This window comes from Phalacrocorax aristotelis, chromosome 11 (assembly GCF_949628215.1).
Source record: "Phalacrocorax aristotelis chromosome 11, bGulAri2.1, whole genome shotgun sequence".
Classification (NCBI taxonomy): Eukaryota; Metazoa; Chordata; class Aves; order Suliformes; family Phalacrocoracidae; genus Phalacrocorax; species Phalacrocorax aristotelis.
This window is the reverse complement of record NC_134286.1, coordinates 11,562,547-11,586,830: the sequence shown is the minus strand read 5'-3', so window position 1 is coordinate 11,586,830 and position 24,284 is coordinate 11,562,547. Positions and strand designations below refer to the sequence as shown.

Here is a 24,284-nt window from a genome sequence, read left to right as displayed (position 1 = left end):
GGCTGGGTTCTGTCCCAGCACTCTCAGCTTCTCACTGTGTGGTTGATACCTTGACCCCAGTGAAGGTGCAGCACACAGACCTCTGGGCACGGGGCGGGCTCAGTGTCCCACAACAGACATGACACCCCCACCACCACAGCACCATCCCAAGGGGTGCAGCTGCAGTGACTGCTGCCACCTCAGGCACAGCGTCTATCCCCACTCACCCTGTCTTGGCAAAATTGGTCCAGTAGGTCATCACCACAGCGCTGAGCATGACATCGTTCTTGGAGAAGTTGCAGGGAAAGAGGTCTGTGGGACCAATCATGGGGATCCCGAACACATAAGGCACCTCGTCCCCATGGGCTGCGTCGGACCATGCAGGCTTCATCAGGCTCTGGCAGTGGTGATAGAAGGCGTAGAAGTAGGTGGGGGAGCCGTAGCGGGCATGCAGGTCAGCCGTCACCACTGACGGCTCTACCCACTGGTGGTCAGTGAAGAGGGCCACCAGAGTCTTACGACGTGTTTCAGGGTTGTCCCTGTCAGCCCAGTCTGTGTACATGAACTTGATGGTCTCCCGCAAGGTGTCCTTGCCCTCGGGGTAGCCATACAGGTTGTCAACAAAGTTAGAGACCGAGTAGTCAAAGTCACTGCCTGAGACGCCATCCTCAGGATCCACCACACCCTCCACGAACTTCAGTCCCTCGCCCTGGTTGACCCCCAGCATGATATCATAGTTGAGGAACTCGCCCTGCTCCATCAGGATCTCTGGGTCATCTGGGATCACATCCCCATCAATAACGGGCCCAAAGGCCACATGGTAGCGAGCTGGCTGGATGTCTTGCTCTACAAGCTCCTTGGCGCTCTTCTGTCGCAGGCAGTCCACCATGTCCACCGTGTCCAGCACATTGCAGCCCACCTTGTCAGCCAGCATGCTGGTGTACTTCACGGGCTGGTAGTTCACCGCCCAGCTGGAGAGCGCAGAGCCACTCTGGATGATGGCTCTCTGGAAGAGACCTGCAAGACAGACAAGGAGCAGGGGAAGCCCGCAGTGGGGTGAGTGCTGTTCCAATACCCCATCACTTTAGTGCAGGATGCACCGTGGAGAAGGCATCAATGCCCTTGGACTCCTGCAAGGACCCAGCACTATGGCCCACACCTGGCCTTGACCTGGGCTGTGCTGCCCGCTGCCCATGAGGGTGGCAGGGTGACAGCTGGGAATGCAGTGGGTGCTCCTGGTAGCAACCAAGGGCTGCTGTGCTCCCTGAGGATCCCATTGCAGCGGATGGCCTGGCATCCCTCTGTCCCAGTGCAGGGAAGAGAGGGGCCATGGTTGCATCACAGCCTGTCCCAGCCACGCCAAGGACGTGTTGCCTGAGCGCCCGAGGGGCACATGCTGCCCCCCAGCTCAGCGCCACCCTCCAGCCCAGGGTGGCAGAGGCTTCACTGATCAGCCAGGCTGCAGCTGGCAGCAGCAGGAGGGTTAATGCCTGATCAGGAACACTTAACCCTGCATGTCCCACCCCACTGCTTTGTCAGGGTCCCCCTCGCCCCCCCTCCCTGCTGCTTCCTGCCCAGCTGGGGCTGCTCGGTGCCAATCCGGCCCTGCAGGAGCACGCTGCCAGATGCACAAAGAAGGCCTTTCTGCCACTGGGAACACAGAGGGAGTGGACTTTCGCCCTGGAAAACGGGGCCACAAAGGCCCTGGCCCAGGCGGAGGAATGCGTGGCTGCGCTCCAGCCCCATGTCAATGGCGCTTGTGCTCAGAATACAAAGGGCAGCGAGGAAATGGAGCCTCCAGGGCAGTGAAAGGCAGCTGAGCTCAGGGTGCACTCTGGGGTCCCTGCTCTCTGGCCAGCCCTCTCCTGCACCCCAAGTGCTGCCTGCGCCCTTGCTGGACCCTGGCACTTGCTCGCCAAAAGGGATTGTCTCAGGCAGACCCCGAATAGTGCTAGCGCAGCAGTGTGGTGGCCACAGGGTTGCCCCCAGCCTCCCTGAAATGCGGAGCGCCTGTGTGAGACCCCCTGTGAAGCCAAGGCCATGCTGTTCTGCAGGGGAGCATGCACCTTTCTGCAGCAGAAGTGTTTGGAGGCTCCTGGCTCCCAGCCACCATGTCCATAGCTCTTGTCTGCACACACAGTCCTTGCTCTGCCAAGTACCTGACGTACAGTCCCATGCGATGGGACAAAGAGAAGTCACAAGCTCTGTTTGTCACCTCCTGGTGCCCTAGAAAGCTGTACCCAGCCTACGGGCTGGAGCCTGGCCATGGGTTCTCTTGCTCTGCACCATCATCCATGTTCCAAAGAGCCAGGATGGAGATTCCCTGACTCCCAGGAGATGCTGTTCCAGCAGCAGCTCCCCACCAGCAGCATCACTTCCTAGACAGACCCACTGCACTGTGCTTTTCCCTTGCCTGCCCCTGCCTGGGGAAGCACAGGCAGCTCATGTCACAAACAGCTGCTCATGTCTCTGATGGAGCCCCTTCACTGTGTCTTTGCATGGCCAGGTCCTGACCCAGGAGGACCCAGGAGTCTGCAAGAGCCCAGACCTGCCATGTCCTCCCCCTCCATACCAGTACCCAGCTGAAGCCTGACAAGCACCCCAGGGAGGCATCACCACCCTGTAGCTCTCCCCAGAGCCTTCCAGCCTGCTGGGGCCCAGGCAGAAAGATGCAGCTCTATCTTCCCTGCCTGTTCCCCTCTGAGGTGAGGATCCCAGTGTCCTGCAGAGGGGGCTGCCATGGCACAGTGGAGCCAACCAGTGGGACCAGGGCTCTGCTGGAGGGTGCCTAGTGCTGCAGGCTGCCACCAACTCCTGATTTCCCCTTTGCTTTGCACAACAGCTGAGACTGGAAACACCTCTGGCGTTGTCTGGGCCAAGCCCTGCTTAAAGCAGGGTGCTGGGTGCCTTGTCCAGCTGACGTCTGAGCATCCCTGGAGCTTGCAATGAATGGCAGCAGCCCCCATGGCGCCAGAAATCAGGCCAAGGAAGCACAAGATGTTTACCCGGCAGCAACTGCCCCTGCCCCATCATAGCTGGCTGGGGAGAGAAGCAGCACTTTGGTCTTTGGCAAGGAGTCCGCTTGCCTACAAGGGCTGAAGCTGGCAGGGGAGCCATGGGTGTCTCCAGCAGCCAGACCCAGCGTGCGCTGCACCAGTCTTCAGTGTCTGCCTCTTGCAGTGCCTGGCAGAGCAGGCACAAATTAGCAGCTTCATTAATAGTACTTGATCACTATGAGTTTTATTTTGATGGGATAAAAACAAACCCACTTGGTCTGCAGGCTGCATTTTAGTGCAGCTCCCCTGCTGTGCTCCAGAGCCGGCTGCCCTGCCTCTGGGGAGATGGGTGCCCTGGCACAGGGTTTTTTTGAGGTCATTTTATGGCCATTTGCTTTGATGCAACACTGGCTGCAGCACCAAGTACTCACCTCCTGCTTCATGGCATTTACAGCCAGCAGCAGCTCCCCTGCCACAGCAGTGAGGGTACTGTGCACCCAGCACCACTGTGATGCAGGGGGACCACACCAGAGGCATTGGGGCTGGATGAGGCAGCAAAGGACATGGCATGTAGATGCAGGGTTTAGTGTCAGAAAGACTAGCATCACCTGAAAAGTGCTATACTGGCATGGCAGTATTTTTTGTGGCTGGAAAGTCAAGAAGCAGCCCCTCCAATCCACCCCCAGCCTCTCTCCACGCTTGTCCCTCCATCCTGGGCCTGTACAAGCAGATGGGACCACCTAGGCAGCCAAGCACATGGTCTTGCTTCCAAAGAGGAGTCACCATCTGGCTGGGAAAACCAGTCTGCAGTCTTGGGGCTGCCCAGCCAGAAGCACCCAATCCCAGAGAGGGGACTCCTGGACTGAGAGCAGCTCCCCATGATCCCCACCTGCCTCCCAGGCACTCCCATGATGGAAAGGATCACCCTAAGAAGCATCATGAATGCATTACACCCAGCATCCCCTCGCTGGCCTTTCACACTCAGTGTGGGCAGAGGAAACCCTTTTTCTTTCTGCAGAAGGTTTCAGCCTGTAAAAGACTCCCCACCCCTTGGTCTATGCTGCCCAGTGTCCCTGTGCAAGGGCAGGAGGGCACACAGAGCCCCAGGAATCCACACAGAGATGGCATGGTCCTGCACAGGCCCTGCAGCCACAGAGCATCCCCTGCCCTGCCCACTGCTCAGAAATAAGTCTACCCGTGCTTCTTTCCTACACACTGCTCAATTTACTATCTAACACAAGGAAAGCATCCTCTGGCTTTAGCCATCAAAAGCATCTCCTCCTGTGGGCTAGAAAGCCCGCCCAACACAGTTCTGGGTAGCTGGGAATCCTACTCCAAGAGCCCCAAAAATGGTGAGGGTAGCCCTGGTCTTGCCCTGCTCTGACATTGCAATACTGGCAGCAGCTCTGTAGGTATAACTCATATTTTCCATGTTCTTGAGCTTAATGTAGTTTAATATCCATTAATATTTTTCCAAGCCACCTGAAGAGGATGGGGCAACAACCCCAGGAGCATCCTGCTCAGGATCTGGCACAGGGGGAGCAGGATGACAGAGGGGCTGACTTCAGGCACTGGGCACTCACGCAGGAGCACAGACTGAGCACAAGTGTCCTGAGCATCTTGGGGCGGCAGGGAAAGGGGCTTACCCAGAACAGATGTGTCCTGAGTGGACAACAGCAGCTCCATACATCCTGCCAGGGCTGGATCACTACAGCTTTACCTGCCTTTTTGTTTCTCCCTGCTTTACTCAAACATGGCAGGGCACTGGCAACAGTGACAGCATAGCCAGCAGGCTGCAGGTCAGTCATCAAAGACCAGGATCCACCATGGACTTAATGTGGGAACACCCAAACCATCAGCTTTTGGGAAGCAGCTGCCCACCAGGAGCAGACATGCCTCTGTTGTCAGGTCTGTGGGGCAGAGCATCCCCCAGAGCTCTGGTCCTTGGGGCAAGAAGGGGAGCCCAGTGGCGGGAGCAGCTGCCCTGAGAGCAGGAGCACTCTGCACAGAGTGGGTTGGTGCTGGCTGTGTCACGGGATCCTGCACAGAGGGAGCATGGGGCACTGGTGGGCTCCAGACCCTGTTTTGGATATCCCACCACCCAGGAGGCTCTGAAGCTCCTCTGCATGCTCTGATCCCGTGGGCCATGGCAGCATGTCTCAGCCTCTCTGCCTCAGTTTGATGGCCTGTCCAAGGAGAGGCTGGCAGCCAGCTGTGACCGCTGGGCACCCTGATGGGCATCAGGGATGGGTGCGGAGGCACAGCAGCCTATCAGCCCCACTCTTGTCCCTGGGGAAGGGGCCATCAGTGGGAAGCAGAGCCCAGCATGGTGATGGGTCTCTGCATGGGCGTGAGCTCACCAAAGGGCAAGTGGCTTGCCAGAATCAGGGAAGTTTACCCAAAAGGTCAGCTGGAGAAATCTGGGAGAAGAGAGCTCTTTCGGGCTTGTCTTTAACTCCATGGTGAACTGCCAGCATCCTATGAGCCTTGTGCCAGGTCTGGGCCAAGCAGGGTGCTGCCCTTCACTCCCCACCATAAGATCAGCCTCTGCCACCTCTCACCACAGCTAATACCAGCCTCGTGCTGCCCGCAGCACCGGCAAACCTCCACATCAAATACTATCAATCAGATCATGATGCTGGTGCTGGTGCAGCCACCTTTGCAGCAGCCTGGACTGAGATCATTCCTACTTTCAATAATCAGGCAATCAGCCCATCGAGAGCTCCCAGGATCGGAGGAAGGCTGCCTAACTTTGCCAGCAGCCTGGCCAGTGCCAGGCTCTTCCCATACACCCTCTGCCATGCCATCAGCCCTGCTGAGGTTCTGAAGGTCTCCTTCATTCCTGTGCAGTTCCCAGCCTGTTGAGCAGGGCTGCAGCTCTTTGCAATGGCTTCAGGTGCAATTTTGTGCGTGTGTGTCTGGGATGCAGACCCATGTCCACTGTCCATGCATTTCCCCTTCTCCCTGCACCATGCTTGGGGACACAGCACTGAAAGAGGGCTGCACTGTTACATAAAGCCCCTGTGATCAAGTCCCTGGCAGCCTGGTCCCCTGCAGACCACATCCAGTTCAGGCTTTGCTCCTGTGATTTTCTTTAGGAAGTTTATCAAGAACGCCTCTACTCCCATGGTTATTTTTTTCCCCAGTGCTCAATGTAAATGTCTTTGCAGGTGGTTTACATGCATTTACTCTTATGCCAACATAATCTTTTAGTGTAAATAATTCCTTTCTTTATCTAGAGTAAACACTCTGCTATATTTACAGATATTAGTCATATCACTTCCACCTGTGTTTTTCTATTTGCAGCTCTTCCAGCTCTCCCATTCTTGCAAGATCTCTCCCATCCCTCCCCAGGCTCAGGTCTGGCTTCCCCTCCATTCCAGTATGAATGCCTTTCCTAGCACTGAGATCTGTGCTCCCAGTGCCCTGCATGATGCCCTACACCCCCTCTACACCTGCACATAGGTGACCCCAGGCAACTGGGCAGGGCACCGCAGAAGAGGTGTCCACCTCTCGTCACACCCAGGTACTGGCCCCAGGCTGCAGCCCTGTGTGCCTGGAGCACCAGCTCCATCCATGGCTCCCACATGCTCTGCCGCAGGCCTCTCCCTGCCCACAGTGAGAAGGTTTTACTTCCTGGCCCTGGGTCAGGCTCTCACCAGTGACTAATTAAAAAGCAGCCATGACTTTGCTAGTGTGGCCGGCAGTACCCAGGCAGGCCCCCTTCCCTGGGTTAGCATCAGCAAGGTGCTTCCTCACAGCTGCAGCATCCTCAGGCACAGCTGGCACCTACCTTCAGAGTGGTGGGAGAGGGTGAGTAGGCTGACGCAGGAGGCACCGATGCCAGAGCCGAAGACAGTGATCCGCAAGGGATCTCCCCCAAAGAAGGCAATGTTCTCACTGACCCAGCGCAGCGCCTGTATCTGGTCCAGCAGCCCATAATTGCCCTTGGCAGCCTGGTCCCCCGTGCTCAGGAACCCTGTGGGCCAAGGGGAGCCCAGTTAGGGATAAAGAAGCAAGGGATGTCCAGATCTTCCACCCCCCTTCCCCAGGCCTAGGGGAGCTTCTCTGGGTCCCTGTTCCATCACAACACGAGATCCCACTCCTGAGAGAGTCCTGTGAACTCTAAGCTGGAGCAGGGACACCACCGAGCTCCAGCCACCCTCTGCAGAGAACAGAGGGGCAAAAGGCTGTGAGTGCAGCTGCAAGCCCCAGGGAACCTCTCCAGCCAACTGCAATCAGTGACACAGTGATGGGCGCGAAGCCCTGTCCTACCCATACCACTACCTGTGCTAATACTGACTCAAGATGCCTCCCATGTGCTCCAAGGAAAGCCAAGAAAGCATCCGTGGCAGCAGGCAGGTTGGGTGTGTGCACAGCTAATGCTCTCCATGGACTACTGTCGCCTGGAGGAGGCTTTATAAATGTAAGGAGGTGGGCTGGACAGAGAGGAACCCACTGCAGCTTAAAATACAAAGGCTCTCAGTGAGAAAGATGCTGAGAAATGCTTTCAATAGCAAAGGAAACACCCAGGATAAGCTATCAGTGTTTAATTTGCAAAGCAGGAAGCCAAAACCATGGTCCTGAGGTAAAAATCCAGGCAGGTAACCCTGGCAGGCAGGGAGCAGAGCCAGTGCTGCTCTGACACTGGAGGTGTTCTGGCCGGGTGCACTGCAGCACTTCAATGGAAATGACAATGGCACCGTTTAAGTCTTAGTTCATTTTGTGACTTATGCCTCTTAAATTTGCACCTATCCCTCTTAAAGGCATGACTTTTAATATTGAAAGGTTGTGAATAGGCTTGTTTTTACAGAAAAGCCTATATTCTACCAGGTAACTGCCATCTTCTGCAAGAGACTGTGGAGGCTAGATGCTGTCAGAGGGATGTGCTGCCCTGGGTACTGGCCAGGAGCCCAGCTGTCCAGGGAGAGCACCATGCCAGGCTGGATGGCTAGGAAGAGAGCCAGCCCTTCCAGCAGCTTGGCTGGGAAGGAGCTCTCCCCAGACCTCCACGCCTCTTGTCCTCCCTGCTTCTAAGGGAGGCAGCAGTGATGCTCCAGGCAAATCTTCTGTGTCCCCATCTTGCCTCTCTAGGTCACTGGTGCTTGTGAAAATGGGACTGCCACCCTCCTCTATATGGCATCCGACAGCCTTCGATGACCCCCTCTGCAGGCAGCCAGGCTGCAGGGGTCCCAGCAGCTCACCTGGCTTGGAGGCAGCCCATGCCCGGGGCAGGAGAGCTGCTGGGTCCCCAGGGGAGCCAAGCAGTACCTGCTGGCAGCTCACCACTACAAGCCCTCTCAGGAGGAATTGCTGGGTAAACATATTTATTATTTATTTAACCGCAGACCAATATTTGCTTTCAGCTGAGCCCGTTTGTGTAAATGAGCCTGGGGGGCCAGTGCCAGGAGCCAGACCACGCTGTCACCGCCCACTGGGGGCACTGCCATGTGGCACCCTGTTTGGTGGCCAGGGTGGAGGGCAGGGGCAGCAGCCGCAGTGCAGACCCCATCCTGCCAGGCCCCATGTCCCCCACTGCCCCCTTCCTGGCTGGTTCAAGCCTGGTCAGCCGTGGGGGCTCATCCTGCTGCCCAGCCATGCTGGCAGCACAGCCCATGCTGGCCAGCCCATACCGAGCACTCCAACGCGGTAGTTCAGGGTGATGACAATCACGTTCCCGTAGCTGGCCAGGATGCTGCCGTCTATCATGTTCCCCGTGCCCTCCATGTACGAGCCGCCGTGGATATACACCATCACCGGCTTGGCCCCGCTGTCCCGGATGTCTGGAAGGAGAGGCGGTTAAACACAGGACCCTGATGATGGCCGCAGCACCCTGCCTGACAGGCAGACCAAGGACAAGGGCAATGCAAGCTGCCAGGACCAGGGAGGGGGCTTAGGAGCCAAACCCAGAGGTCTCCTGGGGTCCGCAGCGTGGACCTCCAAAGCTGACCACCACTGGACCAACCCTGCCAGTCTCTCTCTGAGTGGCAGTAGCTGCTGCACTGTCCCCACACTGCTGTCCCCTGCGGGGGGGTCTCAGCACATGTGGGAGAGATGCTAGCTGGACCCAGCTGCTCTTCCCCAGAGCGGGGCTCTGGCTGCATGTGGGAGCCAGACCAGTGGCACCTTTGTTGCAGGGGGGAGTTGCAGAGTCCATCTCCAGGACGCAGCCCCATGTCCTGTCTTTGGCTGGATCCAAGCCCTTGGCTCCGGGAGTCCTGGAAGCTGGCATTGTGTGGGGGGCAGGGATGGGGTGTGCAGGACCTGGAAGGCAGGGGGGCACTGGTGGATGCTTCAATGTCTGACTCTCCCATCCCCTTGGGAAGGCAGAAACCTGCTAGCCGCCTGGATGTGAACCCATGGCACCCCAGTGCCCAGACACAGACATGGTGATGCGGCAGACAGTGTGTGGATGTGTGTATGTCAGGGAGGTGAGCACAGTGTCCAGACAAGGACAGGGCATGAGGCATGGAGTGAGGATGGGGAATGGGACCCTGAGGGCTGGGGATGAAGGACTGCAGGAGCCTCGGGGACAGGGAGCAGCCATGCTCCCTCTCTTGACTGGCCCTGTCCAGGGGATGTCCTGCACCTTCTGCCCCACTTGCCTCAAATTCTTCATAGAGCAGAGTCCAGGCACAAGGGAAGAATACCCGTGCTTGGCTCCTGGTACACCTCGCCCATATTACACAAAGGAGGCGGTTGCGCCCATCACAGAGACGGTGCCAGGTACCACATGCCTGTGGTGCCCAGCCCTCTCCTGGGCTGGCAAGCCAGCACCAATGGACTTTGCCTTCCCTTGTGCTTATCTGCACCCAGCACCTTGCTCAGGTGGGCTGGCATTGCCTGCTGGGGCTGCTCAGCCTTAGCTGCCCTGGCCAGCCATTGCTCCCTGCCTGCCTCCCTCACTGGTGCACCACACCATCCCAGCAGCCACCCCCCACCATGGTCGCCACGGGGCTAGGACTCCCAGTGCACAACCACACCAATTCAGTGGGGATGCCCAGCCAGGGTGGACATGATCCCTCACACCCACCTAACCCCTGGCCATGTCCACTCCTCCCTGCAGCTTGCCCAGCACAGAAGGTTGCAGGGCAGGCTGATGGGTTCCTCTGGCCATCCCCACCTCCAGCTGTGGCCCATGGTATGGCTAAGGGTTAGCCTCCTTCCCATACAGAAAACCTCTTCCTTCCAGGAGAATGAGGCAAAACCTGTGCCGGCTCTTTTCCTATTGCCAGGATGCAGTCAGGCAAATACACAGACCTGGGGAGCAAAAAGCACTCACAGCTCCTCTGGGACAGACATCGTCCATGTGGCAGAGCTATGGCAGAACAACTCTTCCTAGGGCAACCTGCTTGAAATGCGAAGGGCAGGAACATCGGTACCTGTGCCCATGTCCTCTCCTCCCTGCCACACACTCCCACCGCCACACAAAGGGACATCCTCGCAGCAGAACGGCAGCAACATGTGGAGACGTACCAGGGAATAAACAGCTCCTAATTGCTGCCGCACATTTTAGTGGATTAGGATTTAGGACTGTCAAGTCACTTAGGCTGAATGCCAGTTTATGCCCTGGTACAAGAGATCCTGGGGCACAGGTTAGTGGGCGAATACAATGGGGGTTTGGTACTGCCAAGGAAAAAGCTTTTCATCTGTTTCCTGGAACCCAAACGCCATCTGCCAGGCCATTCTCGAGCCGCCCTGGGACTCTTGCACACTGTGAGGTTTTTACTGTCCTCGGCATGTTAGGGCTGCACCCTGGCCAACCCTTCCTCCCGCCTCTTCTTCACATCCCTGCAGCCAAACACACTACTTCACACTCTGCAAATGAACAACCCTGTTTTACTAAAAATAGCTTAGTCTGCAGCTTGCTTAGCCCTGGCTTATGTCTAGAATCACATCTGCTTGAAAGCCCACTTGCTTTGCCTTGGCTGGTGCTGATGCTCTGGCTGCAAGCAAGACCTCACTTGCATTGTGTGGAGGAGGACAGAAGTTAATAGAAACTATGTCCAAGCAGACCTCAGGTCTCCTGGGTACAGCCAGGTACCCTGTGGGTGCCAAGGGTGCCAGGCTGCTGGTGGGGCCTGGCAAGGGTGGAGGGGAAGGTTGCTGGCTCACAGCTGCATGCCACTGACTGTGGAGGGATGAGGCTGGAGGTGGGATGTGACCGGGCTCGAGGTGAAATGGGCCCAGGTGTCTGAGGGCTCTTCTCCTCCCAAGCTGCCATGCTTCCTCCCTGCCCTCGCTCAAGTGGAGCAGGAGCAAACTTCTCCTAAAGCAAAAAACCCCACAAGCTTCCCCCCATCCCAAGGAGGGGAAGGGCCTGGGTGCCCTGCACAGCCAGCCAGCCTGCCCCCCGCCCCGCGCAGCTGCCCAGCACGGCAGACGGACACACACAGGGGCTCCCTGGGAATGGCAGCGGATGGCAGGCAAACAGTTGCTTTGGGTGTCATGCAGTGGCAGCCTTGAGCACAGAAATACCTTCGTCTTCATCCCCGTCATTATCCGCTAAGTCCTCGCCCTGTTTCTTAGCGCTGGCTCCTAGGGACCAAACATGAGGAGACAGAACAAAAAGGAAAACAAAAGGAAACAGAAACAAAACAAAACAAAAAACAAAACAAAACAAAAAAAAAAGATAATTCAAAAATAGCATGACAGCAGAGACGGTGGGGCCAGGCCTGTGCCCCACAGAACTGCTGGCTACTCACACTGCACCTCTCCCAGAGCCAGGGCGGCACAGGGTGCAGGCAGGACTGCCCCAGCAGCTGAGCCAGGATGGAACTTCCCCTGGACCCCTTCCCAGATCCTCCACAAGGAGCGCCGGGGCAGTGGGCAGGAGGAGAGAGGGCCTGGGGCAGCATCAGCACTGGCGGACGATCAGCCTCTCAAAGCAGTCACTGATCCTCCTGCATCCCAGCCTGGCCCCTGCCTGCTCATGCACCCTCAGCTCCCTGGGCCAGGGCCAGGTTCCCTCTACCACCACCCGGGTGTGAGCAGGAGCCCTGCTCCCAGCTCTGCTGCCACCTGGGACAACTATCCCCTGCCACCAGCAGAGCCCACCTGAAGGGTTGCCCTGGGTGGCCACTGACCACCAGCCGGGGACCTGCCCATCATCCCTACGCAGTGCACAGCCTCTTGTGCCTGGCCCAGCTATGCCGCATACCACCAGTGTCGCAGCATGAGACCACCACAGCATGCTGCAGGGGGCCGTCACGATGGGTGCTTCCCTGTGCTGCTCAGCTCTGTCCTGTACCAACTCCCTTCTTAAAAGGCCAGTTGCATGGTTTACTGAGGATTACAAAAGCATCGACCAGCTTGCCCTGACCAAGGCAGAACCCTGAAAATATTGGTTTCCTGTAACATCCTGAATGCCTTCCAGTTGTTGCACAGCCCTTAGCAAATCTGCGAAGCCAGGACACGGGCCAGGCCAGCAGCCCCAGCCCAGTGCTGTGGGATGCTGTTGCGGATGGCGTGGACTAAGCGCGACGCTCCCTGAGCTGCATGCAGCCAGCATGAGCCAGTGGGCTGGTGGGGAGCAGACACAGTGCAGACCTGTCCTGAGGCCCCATTGCTGCAAAGGGTTGCATGCCCTTGTGGGCACAAAGCCGAGTGGTGCCACCCCTGTGCCCTGCGGCCCTGAATTACAGGAAGAGGCCATAGTCTCCTTATCCCCTTATAGCTGCAGACCAGCACCTGTGGTCCTCTGCTTCTTAATGCCTGAACTGAAAAGGTTCCCTGGGTGATGGCGACCTCAGGGGTGACAGCATGGTTTCCCCTGGGCAGGACTCCCACGCTGTGCCCACGCTGCCCAGCAACCACCCCAGATGCACAGGGCTAGGAGGCCCCTCCAGGCACCCAGCTGATCCCAGGGCCCCACTGCTGTCACCAACCAGCCCCATTGCCATCACAGCAAGAGTTTTGCACGGCCTCCAGCAAAGCTCCTGCAAGCGAGGGGCAGCCCTGTGGCTGGATGAAACTACGACAAGGGAAGAACAAAACTGGCCAGGAAGACAAAATCAGGGACTCAACCTCACTGCGACTCTGGGAGTGGGATCCCGCAGGTGACACAGGAGACAGATAACAGGGCTGGCAGCATAGAGGGTGGCAGGATTTGAATTCAGAAGGAATTTGTGATGGTGGATTGAGAGGTCTGAACAGGCTGTGGGGCAGCTCCATCAGGGCAAGAAGCTTTCACACCTTAAGCAGCCGTGACTTGCTGGAGAATGTCTGGAGGAGCAATGACCAGAAGTCTAGAAAAATTCAGCAGGCAAAAGTTTGCAGGAGGCTGTGTCACATGAAACCTGGGAGCAGAGGAGTGATGGGAGCTAAAGCAGCATCCCAACACATGAAAGGCCACTGTGAGATGGTGATGTGGAAGAGCAACTCCTTCTCTGCTGCGCAGAGCACAGGCAACCCCAGAGCTACACAAGGAAGCTGGAAGCTGGATGAGAAGAAAACCTTTCTGACAGAAAGGGCAGGAAAGTGCTGGAAGACATGGCCTGGGAGGTATTTAAGGCCAGGCGAGACACACTGCCAGGAAGAGGTGAGGTAGCGCTGCTCCTGCCTGCGACAGGGATGGATCTGCTGTCTCCAGAGCCATCCTGATTTCCTCCGACTTGGAGTTTACCTCCTGACCTACCCGCTCCATTCCTGAGCCCTGCCTCCTCGCCTCCTGCTTCACCACCCAGCCATCCTCTGAGCTCCTCCCACAATTCTCCTGTCTTCACCCAATGCTACCCCCCCATCCCTGCCATCTCTTGCCCCAGCACCCCAGGCTCAGCATCCCCCCTTCCTGCTGCGTCCTTCCCACGCGCTCCCTTCCCAGTCCACCTGCCAGCTGCACGCTTGGCCAGGTGCGTGCGGCTGCCCAGCCTGTTTGCAGGAGGCTGCAGGCTTGACCTACTGCATCTTCATTAGGAAGAGCTGCAAGCCCAGAAAGCACTTAAATGACAAAGTAGTCATGCAATATTTGCTAACCAGTGCTATGCGCCAATCTCCTTGGTACTGCTCAGGGATAGGGATTTTTCTCTAATGAAGACCACAGGCAGCAAGCCTTCACCTGCACTATGCTTCAGAGCTGTGAAGCCAGTCACAGGCAGCTGGAGATCCCTTTCCACTGCCAAGGGCCCTGGTGCTGTTAAAGCCATGGGACCAGCCAGGCTGCAGCCCTACAGCCTGATCTCTTTCAGGGGACGAAAGTCTCCATGCAGACAGGGATGGAGGAACCGGCTATGAGGAGCTGTCAGGCTGTAAGAGAGGGCAGTGACAACATCCCTGTGATCTGAGCAGCTGTCCTGGCTGAGCAGGGAGGAATCCAGCAGGAGGCCACCACCCTCGATCTTCAAGATGGATGGGACAAGCCTAAAGCAACCTAAGCTTCACATACCACAGAAAGGATGGTAGAAAGCAGCACTGGGAAGCTAAGCAAAGCAGGAGCACAGTAACACAGGCCACAGGGAAGGGGAACAGCAGTGGCATATGTGTGTGGCAGATGCAAAGCACAAGCCTTCCCCATCAGCAGGAAGGTGCCAGGGTGGCTGGGGTTACAGCGAACATAGGCTGCTGCGACCAAGCAGACTTTTTGCCTCTTGCTAAGTTGTTCACCTCCACAATGACCCACCAATGCCCAACAGCTTTTGAAAGTAATTACAGCTTCACTTCTTTCATCCATCCCTTGCACTTTGCTCCATTATCTCCCTCCACTGGTTATTGCCATGTTCAGGGACACCCATCCCAGAAGATCTTCCTCCGCACTGGCAAAGGCCACCATACAGAGCTCACAGGAATGGGTTTAAGCTTGTGGATTCAGAGCTGGAAAAACTGAAAGGCCTCATGGCTCCTACTCTCCTTACCCATCAAAAACTCCCTCCATTAACCCAGCGTGAATGCCTGTTGTGCTGCTTCAATGTCACTTTGCAGTCAGCTTAAAGTGTTCAGGCTGATAGGAAGGATACATATGCTTTTATCTGAAGGCTCTAGGAAGACTTAAGCTCAAGTTTAGTAAAATATAAAATCACTTTCCTTGAAACAGAGGCAACTATGCTGGATTTATGCTATCTTAAGTAAACCATGCCAACAGCACTGACACCAGCACAGACAGAGATAAAGGAGGGTAAGGGGCCTCAGTCCTTGGAGCTTTTGTGCTTAGCATGGTGTGGATAAGAGAAGAGCTGGAGCCTGAGCTGACACTTTTCCAGATCCAAATGTCTGCTCAGGGTGGCCACAGGCAGCCCCAGGACCCCCTCCTCAGCACAAGCTCCCTGGGGCACCCACTCCCACACAGCAGCCACAACGCTGCAGGGAGCAGGATGCCGCAGCAGCGCTGCCACCATGTTTGATGGCCATGTGCACCAAGGCACACATACTGGTGGCCATGCTGGCTCAGCTGCTTCTCCAGGAGCAACATTCCTCGGACTGGGACTGATGACAGCCTTTGAACCTGTTGTTGCACAACCCCACAGGCAGAGGCAGCTCCCCTGGGACCTGTGTCTGGTGACCCCTCCAGCCATCAGCCCTTGCTCCAGGACTGCAGTGCACCTTTGTGCTGCCCTGCCCCTCCCTGTCCCTGGGTGATGCGCAGGAGTTATCTCCATCCTTAAGCAGACTCCATAAAAAGCACTACATCTTCTCACATTCTGCTGCCTCTGCCAGCACAAACTTACCCTCACCTTTGCAAATCACTCCCCAGAGTGGAAGTGGGGCACCAAGGTGGTGGTCTGCTCCAAGCCAGCTCTGCAAAGCAGCAGGCTTCGCAGGAGGCTGGTGAGAAGCCTTACAGCAAGGGAGTGCTGCAGAAGTTGTGCAGCTGTAGGGAAGCCTCAGCTGGTACTCGGACAAGTCCGCTTCTTGGAGAGCAGCAAAGAAGCCACAATGCTTTTCCCACAGAGCAGCTGAAAGTGAATCCGAGCCCAGGAGCTGCTGAGAGCTCCAGCCACCCTTGCATAACAGAACAAGATGCTGGACTGGCACATTTGTCTCCTCAGCATCGTGGACCCTGCACAGCCCCATCCAGAGAGATTAGGGCTGTTGCTGGTAAAAACTGGGGAGAGTTGCTGTGTGCATGGCAACCACACTTTTCCTCCTCCAAAAATTATATCCACATCCTCATAGTGTGCAGCAAGGCATGTCCAGGCTGGTGGTGGAGGGAAGGGGAAAGCATTTTGGCACCTGCCACAGCCAAACACAGGCTGGAGGTGTTGGCAGCACAAAGCAAAGGGTAGAGCTGCGTTTTGCACATCGCTACTGTACCGTGTGTGTGTGTGTGTAGACGTGCTCTTCAGATGGGCAGCATTATTTTACACAGCAAAACCTGAGCCTCAGCGCTGTCAGCTCCCCCAGCACCATGCAGGGCTAATTTTTCTTAAAGCACTGCTGCCCTGCCTTGCTTCTAGAGAAGGGACCAACATGTATGGAGGGGAGTGGCATGTAGGAAATTTCCATATAGGATATTATTGTGGGCAACTGGGCAGGGAAACAGGGATGTTTTTCTGTCCCAGGGATAAATTCTGATAAATCCTCACTCCTTTGGCTACTATGAAATACACTGAGCTTAGTGGTGGCGGAAATCATGAAAACTCCAGTAAGATGGGAGCTAAGGCATTTCGAAACAACAAAATACTGCACAGCTGCCTGCTCTGTGAAAGGAGAGCTCATTCACTGCTCATATGTGGCCTTAGAAGTAATAATCAAGAATATTCCAGAACGAGCCAATGTTCAAATGACACACAACCTGAGAGGAAATCAGCACTGCAGGTACATTAGCCTCACCCCAAGCATTACTAACCCAGGATACAGGATGAGGGGCAGGGGGGCATCTGTGTCTCATTAGAAGTGACTCAATTAATGTGGGTCAATGGCCACCAGAGTCATGGCCGGAGCCGATGGGTGGCACCAGTGTCTGGGTGCTTTAATTCCCAGCACATCACACCTGGATGTTCAAATCGCCAGCTCTGGGGAACAGCTGGTCTGTGAGTCAGCAGAGCCCAGTCAGAGCAGAGGGCACATCCCCTACCAGCTTCCCCGGAGGTGACCAGAGATAACCATGGATGGGCTGCAAAGAAATCCTGCCTGTGAACAGACCCAGCAGGGACAGAAAACCAGGAGGCGAGCACGGCCAAGGTGTTTTGCCGTGCCTTACATTGTCCCCCTTCTCCAGCCATAACCCAGACCCTGCTTCCCAGGCCCTGGCCATAGGGCTGGGGGCGGTGGGGGTCTGCCAGCCTCAGCAGCCGGTGGGAGGGCCGGGAGAGGAAGTGCTTTGAAGTGGCTGGCGATCTCTGGCACAGCCGGCTCCGGAGGCAGCGTGCAGAGACTCACTAATGTGCCAGCCCTTTCAGGGGCAGCCTGTGAACTCAGAGAGATGGCGTGTGAATAGCCAGGACAGCAACAGGAAAAGCAAAGCAAAGAAACCCAAAAACAGAACTTGGGGAAATGGCTGGAAGGAAAGTGCTCCCCAAACCAAGCCCAGCTGCACCAGACCTATCCAACCCCAGGGGTGCAGGGAGGAAAAGGCTGGGATGCAGGGACCCCACTGCCACAGGATGCCCAGGACAGCAGCCCCCTGCCTGCCAGACACCCCCTCCCTGCACTGAGCCTTTCAGAAGAGCTTGGCTGCCAACCACTTGCACATCCAACTTTGGGATGCACAGAGCAGCCCAGGCTCTCCCTGCCTGCAAGGGAGCCATGCAGCGGGATGAGTGAAGCATTGTGTCCAACAAGGGGCCAAACCAGCTCCCATTTGCATGTCTCCATTCCCCAGCCCAGGGTGCTGGGGCTGGGCAGGAAGACAAGATTGCTTTGGGGCAAGGGGGTCTGAGCTGCCCCCCTTGCCCCAAAGTGCAGCAGGATCAGCCCCACACTGCCCTGGGAATGGAGGCAAGACAAAGTGGAGATGTGTCTGAAGTGGAGGTGCCTGGCTGCCCGCAGGGTGACTGGAGCTCAGGGAGGATGTTGTGCTGGGAGTGGAGAACAGATCCTCGCTGGCAGGGCTGGCAGAGGCATGGGGGTAAGAGCAGTGGGGAACAGCCTTGGTAGGACCATGGGCAGGAACCATGGGTAGGACCATGGGCAGTGTTTTCACAGCCAGAAGAAGTTTTCTGCTTTTAACTGAGGAGCTTTGGATGCAAAATGACCAGGGATGCAATGGGGGAAGAGCTCAGGCCAGGTGCTTCCTTGAGCGGGTCCCATACACTCCCAGCAGGGGATGCATCCCTAAGGGATGGGTGCATTTAAGTGCTACCCACCATCAGAGGCTCCCCCTTATATCCACAGTCTGGGAAGCTGCTGGTGCCAGCAGGACGAAGGTAGGAGCACAGGCTCAGCCCAGGAGAAGCTGTTCTGAAAGGCCTGGAGCAACATGAGCATCCTCCTCTGACCTGACCCCAGACCTGCACTCCCAGCTGGCACCGATCCTGGCTCCCCCAGCCAGGGAGCAGAGGTGGCCGGAGCATCTGCAGGGCTCCTCCAAGTGGGAATTGGGCGGTGGCAGGGTGGGCTGCTCAGAAGGCCCGCAGTCTGGGTGGCAGCAGAGAGGTGCCGGAGAGGCATGCTGCAGGCCGGAGGCCGGCCAGGCACCCTCTCACTCTCTCACTCTCTCTTTCCTCTCTGTGCCTCTCTGCCGGTCGGCTTGCTACATACCTCCTTTCCTACATATTTTCTTGTTGGGCTTTCGGGTGCATTCCTTGGAAATCCGTTTTACTGTAAAATGAATAAAAGACTACAAAATAACAGGAGGCTCCACTGGTGGGAGTGGGCATGCAATCACAACCACGCTGCTGCCCTCCCACCGCCCCCGGGACCGCAGGAGATGGGGAGGGAGCGTCGCTGTGGGAGGAAAACTCTGGGCCGGCCATGCTGGGTGGGAAGGAAGGCATGATGCATCTGGTGGCCAAGGGCCCCAGGGAGAGAGGAGTGGAGCCAACCAGCCTGGGAGAAGCCACCAGCCCGTTCCACCAAGTGCAGCAGACCCACTGTAGGTCCCTTCCAGCCCACTGAAAACCCCTGGGGGCTCCCGTTGCAGTGAGGCTGGGGCGGGTGCACGGGCAGGCGCTGCCTCCTCTGCCCTCTACTTACAGTTCAGGCGGGATCCCCTACAAAGGAAAAGGTTAGACAAGGAGGCACCCATCGCCGCTCAGCCTCACCCCAATGGGACCATGCCCCGTGGGTCCCCGGTACCCCAGGCTCATCACTCTGCCGCCATCCTGCTGGTGGATGGGGGAGCAGCCAAGTGATATGCCTGCTGGTGCCCCCAACCTCCCGTCTGTACCAGGGCCCGGAAAATGGCTCCACAGTCCCTTCCTTGCCAGACCATCTCCCCAAGGAGAGGCAGAGAGTGTTCCTCCCAGCCACAGCCACAGCCCACACCCACAACTAGCGCATGGACCTAGGAGGGTGGGAAGGGGGGAGGAAGGACAAACCCGAACCAACTCAAGACAGAACCTGGCACTCGGCGCCTGGGGAGCACAAACCAGCTTGTCGCTCTGTGGATCTGCGGTCAGAGAGTCGGATTCAGATTTAGCAACACAAGAGAGGAACCCGTGACAATGCCATGGAGGTGGGAGGGGGACAACCGGGAGGCGTGGGAGAGCAGGAGCACGCGAGACAGAGATGGGAGCTGAGAGCAACAGGGTGAGCTGCGTGGCCAGAGAAAGCTTTCCACAAACAGACAGCATGCTGCAGGGTCCACAACCACATGCTTCAAACACAACACCCAGGTGAGAGGAACCACTGCAGGGGAGGGGCAGAGCGGCCCGCCCCCCTGCCCCCCATGGGCACCCCGGTGGGGACTCACCATCCTCTGTGGGGATGTAGATGTTGAGGTACAGACAGTCCTCATTGGGGTCCTGGATGTACGTGGCCACGATATCCAAATTGGAGGTAAACCAGATGGGCAGCATGATCTCAGGAACAGCGTTGTGGATGTTCTGGGGGCAGACTGGCGAGAAGTGGGTAGCGTTCCTGATGCCTGACCAGGACGGCGGTGGCTCAGGGGGCATGAACCTCTTCTCCCCAATGGGGGGGGCAGCATAAGGCACCCCCAGGTACTGGTCCACGGGCCCCAGGATCTCGCTGGGCAGTGGCACACGCACACCCCGTAACTTCCCATAGTGCGTGTTGACAGTTGGCGAGTAGACCTGGCCCTCCATCTGCACAACCACTGAGGCAAAACTCAGGACCCAGAGGGTGAGGCGCAGGTCCCAGCCAGCCACCAGCTCAGGCACTTGGAGAACGGGGGGCAAGAGAGGGCTTCTCCAGAGTATCAGCCACATCGTCCGAGAGGAGCAGCACCAACATCCAGGCCTGAAGCTCCTGAGGTGAGGGCTCAGGGCATCCCCATCATGCCAAGCCTCCAATTTGCCCACAGGGAACAGACAGAGCAGTAGAACCGGGAGTCAGGAGTGTGCAGTGCAGCCACACCTTCTGCTGGGTGAGTCGAGAGCACAGATACAGGGAGATGTGCCACTGCTCCTTACAGCCTGCCAGCTGCCTGCTGCTGCTGTCCTGCCAACGGCCCAGCCTGGAGGGGACTGCTGATACTGTGGAGAGATGGAGGGAATTAACAGCAGACTTGCTCCGGGAAGGGTCAAAGTGCTGCAGTGCAGAAGGAGCCAGGATCCCTAGCCAAACCCTCCCACCCATGGGTGCTCATTGGCTCTGCCATTGCCCAGGCAGGCAGCTCAGGGAACAGGCAAGCACAGGCAGCACAAGTTGAGCACATGCAGACACACAGACTGCATCTGTCCATGTCTGCAGAGCCTGTCCCCAGCACTCAGGGGCCAGCCTTCCCTAGGTGAGCCCCACAGCTGCCCTGTGCGGTGGCAGAGTGCCACTTCCCTGCCACTTCCCTGGTGGTCATCACTGCTGCCAAGCATGGCCCCTGCACAAGAACCTGGTGGCACCTCTCCCTGCCTGGCTGAGCTGGAGCCACCTGCACTCCCATGCCACGCAGTCTGTGCTCCTTGCCTCAGCTCCACCCCAACATCACTCACCTGTCCAGGTGCCACCACCCCGTCTCACACACCAGCAAATTAGACCCTCATGTTCTACCTAGACATACATTTTGGCTGCTTACATGTTCTCCAGCCAGCTTTCTCCTTCCATGTGCCGCTGGCCAAAGTGGTGAGACCCCCACAGTAACAGCCAGAGTGCTTCTGGGCAGTGTCCCCTGTGCCAGCAATGCAGCCTCCCTGCCACCCCTTCCCTGCCTCGGCTGACTCCTGGCCACTCAGGTAAGCCCCAGGGAGGCAGAGCTCTGCTCCCATGTCCCCATGCTGGGCTGTCGGCAGGGGGGGAGCAGATGTGGCAGCCCTCCATGGGGTCTGCAGGGAAGGGAGGGAGCTGCAGGCAGGGCAGGCAGCGGCTGCAGGTGGGAACCTGCGGATGTATGTCAGCGAGCAGAGATCCTGCGCCAGGGAGCCCTTGCTGGAGGCTGTGTGGATTTTCAGTGCACTGCCCTTCACCTCCCCGCAACGCCTGCCGCATTCAGGGCTTATGTAAGTGCCTCCCCCCGTCACACCCCCCCCCCGCCAGCACTGCTGCTCCCAGGGGGACCTGGGCAAGGGGAGCCACGGAGGCTGTGCTCCCCTGGTGCTTGCCCTCACCCTGGCTGGGTGAGAGCAGCGTCAGCCAGAGGCCAGCTCTGCACCTCCGCAGGTGGCTTTGCAGCCAGGTCCCTGGTAAAAGGCACTGCTTCATGGCAGGTCAGAGGATGCTCGTCCTGTCTCTGCCACATGTCCTTACCCTGGGAAAGATGGCAGCGGTGGCAGGGCACCTGCATTTTGCCCCAGAGCATCCTTACATGCCCACCCAGTAAACCTTTCCCGAGCTCAGAGAGGAGCAGAGTTGCCTTGGAATTATCAGAGCACAAAATAAGGGCTGTATGCAGATGGGAGGGTACAGCTCTGGTGGAGGCTCAGCTGGGCAGGAACTCCATGAACAGAGAACACCTTATCCAACAGGGAAAATCCGCAGGGGAAAAAAAAAAAAAACAACCCCAAACAACAAACCATGGAGGGCGTCTCAAATCTGCACTGCACATGTGCAGGCAATTCATTGCTGGTCATTAAGTAAATAGGCCCATGCTGTGCCTGCCCTCCTAATATGCCCAGGGAACACAGCAGGCTCAGAAATCAGGGTATGACAGGCATAATAAGAAAAACTCATCCCAGAAAACTATGTTACTGCATCCAGCCTGCCTGAGCAGTGAGGCCTCGCAGGGCTGGGTGTGCGGGCACATTTCCAGAGTCCATGGAGGGACCACAGGTAATGCCAGACAAGGAGAGTGGTACAAATGATGGGGAGAAGCAGTTGCACCTACTGCCCCACCCATGGCACAGGAACAACCTGAAGGCTGAGCTACCATGACCAGGGCTCATCCTGCTCTACCCCTGACCCCCATCATGTCTGCACATCATTCCCCTCCACCTCCTCCTGCCCCACCAGGCAGTGACAGAAGCACACCCAGCAGGAGCATGACACTGCTGCATTATCCCTTAAACAGCTGCCAAAGCCTAAGAGACAAAAAATGTATCAAGGGACAGAAATACAGCTAAGGCACCCAGAGACCCCAGGCTCTGCTCTGCCCCACCACTGCCGGAGTTGCCTCTGTTGCCCCACTCTACCTCAAGCTCTGGAAGAAAACAATCATTTGTCTAATATTCCTTGCAGCTATGTTCCTCCTTCAGCAGAGAACTGACCTTTGGCTAGCAGCGATGTCCCAGGGTGCAGTGACAGCCCAGGACCCCCCAGAGCTGCATTTCTAAGTGGGATCTCAAAGGTGCTTGAGACCCACCACTCTGCCTGACATTGCTGGAAGGCAAACCGCCCAGTGCAAATCATCTGCTCAGGTTCCTTTGGGTACCATGGGTTAGGAAAAAGGTAAATTATTAATGATTGTCATATCTAATTTGTATGACTGGAAGCTACAGGCAGCTTCCAGTCTTTATGATAGTGCCCGCAACTCCCCACAGAGCCATTTCAACTGACCTGCCATTGTTTTCTCTCTGCAGGAACACCACAGCCCTGGCAGCGGTGGCTTACCAGCTGATTTCCTCACTTCCTTGGGGCTGCGGCTGCATGCTGCCGTAGGCATTGCTGCTCCACCAACTCCTCCAGCAAAGCAATTTCACAGCATCAGGCAGCACCATTCCGCAGCCCGCAGCTGCCTGGCTGGGCTGCTTACACCAGTCACTGCAAAACGAGGGCTGAATTCACCACCCACTTTGCATCCTTGGAGCAGCCACACATCCAGCATAACCACCCTGTCCTGGCACAATGAGGGAGCTCTTTTTACAAAGCACAGCCAAAAATCAGCTTCTTGCTACAGCTCCTCAGAATTATGTTATGGTGATATTCCTTTGGGTTTTTGTTTAATCCTTATCCATGGTTCTTTTAATAGCATTTTAAAACCATGGAAATCTGAAGAAAAAAAACATAAGCTATGATAGAATTAAAGTTCCAAGTACACATCCTTAACTCAAATAAAATGATGCTACAGGACTTGCAACTGTCTCCAATCATGACTTTTACGAAGGATGAGGCACAGAGGTAAGCTATGTTAGCAATAGCCAAATATGTCCAGATACGGAGATACACAGTTAAGACCCAGCAGCCCTAACGCCACCCTGGAGAGCCACGATGCCTTAACACTCAAATCCAGATCACAGTTATTTAACATTTTAACATGTGTAATTCCACATCTGGTTCTATCATTTTTAAAAGACTTTTTCCCTCCATCTACCCCTGCAGCACAGAATAAAGGCACCCAGTGTCAGCAACATGCTCCTAAGCCTTCCTATGTTTGGATTGTTTTTCAATTACAAACCCAAAAAATTATGCAAACCCTAAATCTGGAATTCCCTGGGTTTCAAATGCCTCATTTGGGATGATTACAATACCCCCGTAACACATCTTATACCCTCATATTGCTGTTCTGTGCTCTGTGCTTTCTGCTGTAACTTCATGTTAACATAACATTTAGGATGGGAATTTAGCCTTAATTTAATATTGACAGACTGCCATGAAAACCCAAGCTCAGCCCCCAGCAACCTGGGGGCTGTTGCATGTGCCTTGCATCGCTGCCTGCTGCCTCAACAGCTCTTAAGCTTCCCCTTGGTCTTGCAAAGCATGCAAAATAACAGAGAGATCCAAGAAAGGACATTTCATTTAGGGAAGCTATTCCCCGCACATCCCATGGGAGGTGGAAGCAAAACTTCCCCAGTTTTGCCGCCTACAGCACTCCCGATCTTCCCTCCAACAGCAAAGTCAAATGCATCCCCCAGTGAAGATGGCTGCTGCCTCCCTGCAGCCCTGTGC

General features: G+C 56.5%; 1 protein-coding gene across 3 annotated transcripts in view; it reads right to left on the bottom strand.

Annotated features, from left to right (window-relative positions):
- Window positions 1–24,284, bottom strand: part of NLGN3 (neuroligin 3) — a 42,431-nt gene that overhangs the window by 3,018 nt on the left and 15,129 nt on the right. Inside the window, exons 2-7 of one of the 3 annotated variants that reach the window (XM_075106907.1) lie at window positions 19,762–20,506; window positions 18,609–18,668; window positions 11,454–11,513; window positions 8,609–8,758; window positions 6,769–6,954; window positions 207–996 (exon numbers count right to left, since the gene is read on the bottom strand). In XM_075106907.1, the coding sequence (XP_074963008.1) occupies window positions 207–996; window positions 6,769–6,954; window positions 8,609–8,758; window positions 11,454–11,513; window positions 18,609–18,668; window positions 19,762–20,239 (1,724 nt within the window). In that variant the 5' untranslated portion in view covers window positions 20,240–20,506. The remainder of the gene's footprint in view (window positions 1–206; window positions 997–6,768; window positions 6,955–8,608; window positions 8,759–11,453; window positions 11,514–18,608; window positions 18,669–19,761; window positions 20,507–24,284) is intronic. The other 2 variants (XM_075106905.1, XM_075106906.1) reach the window with 2 other exon arrangements.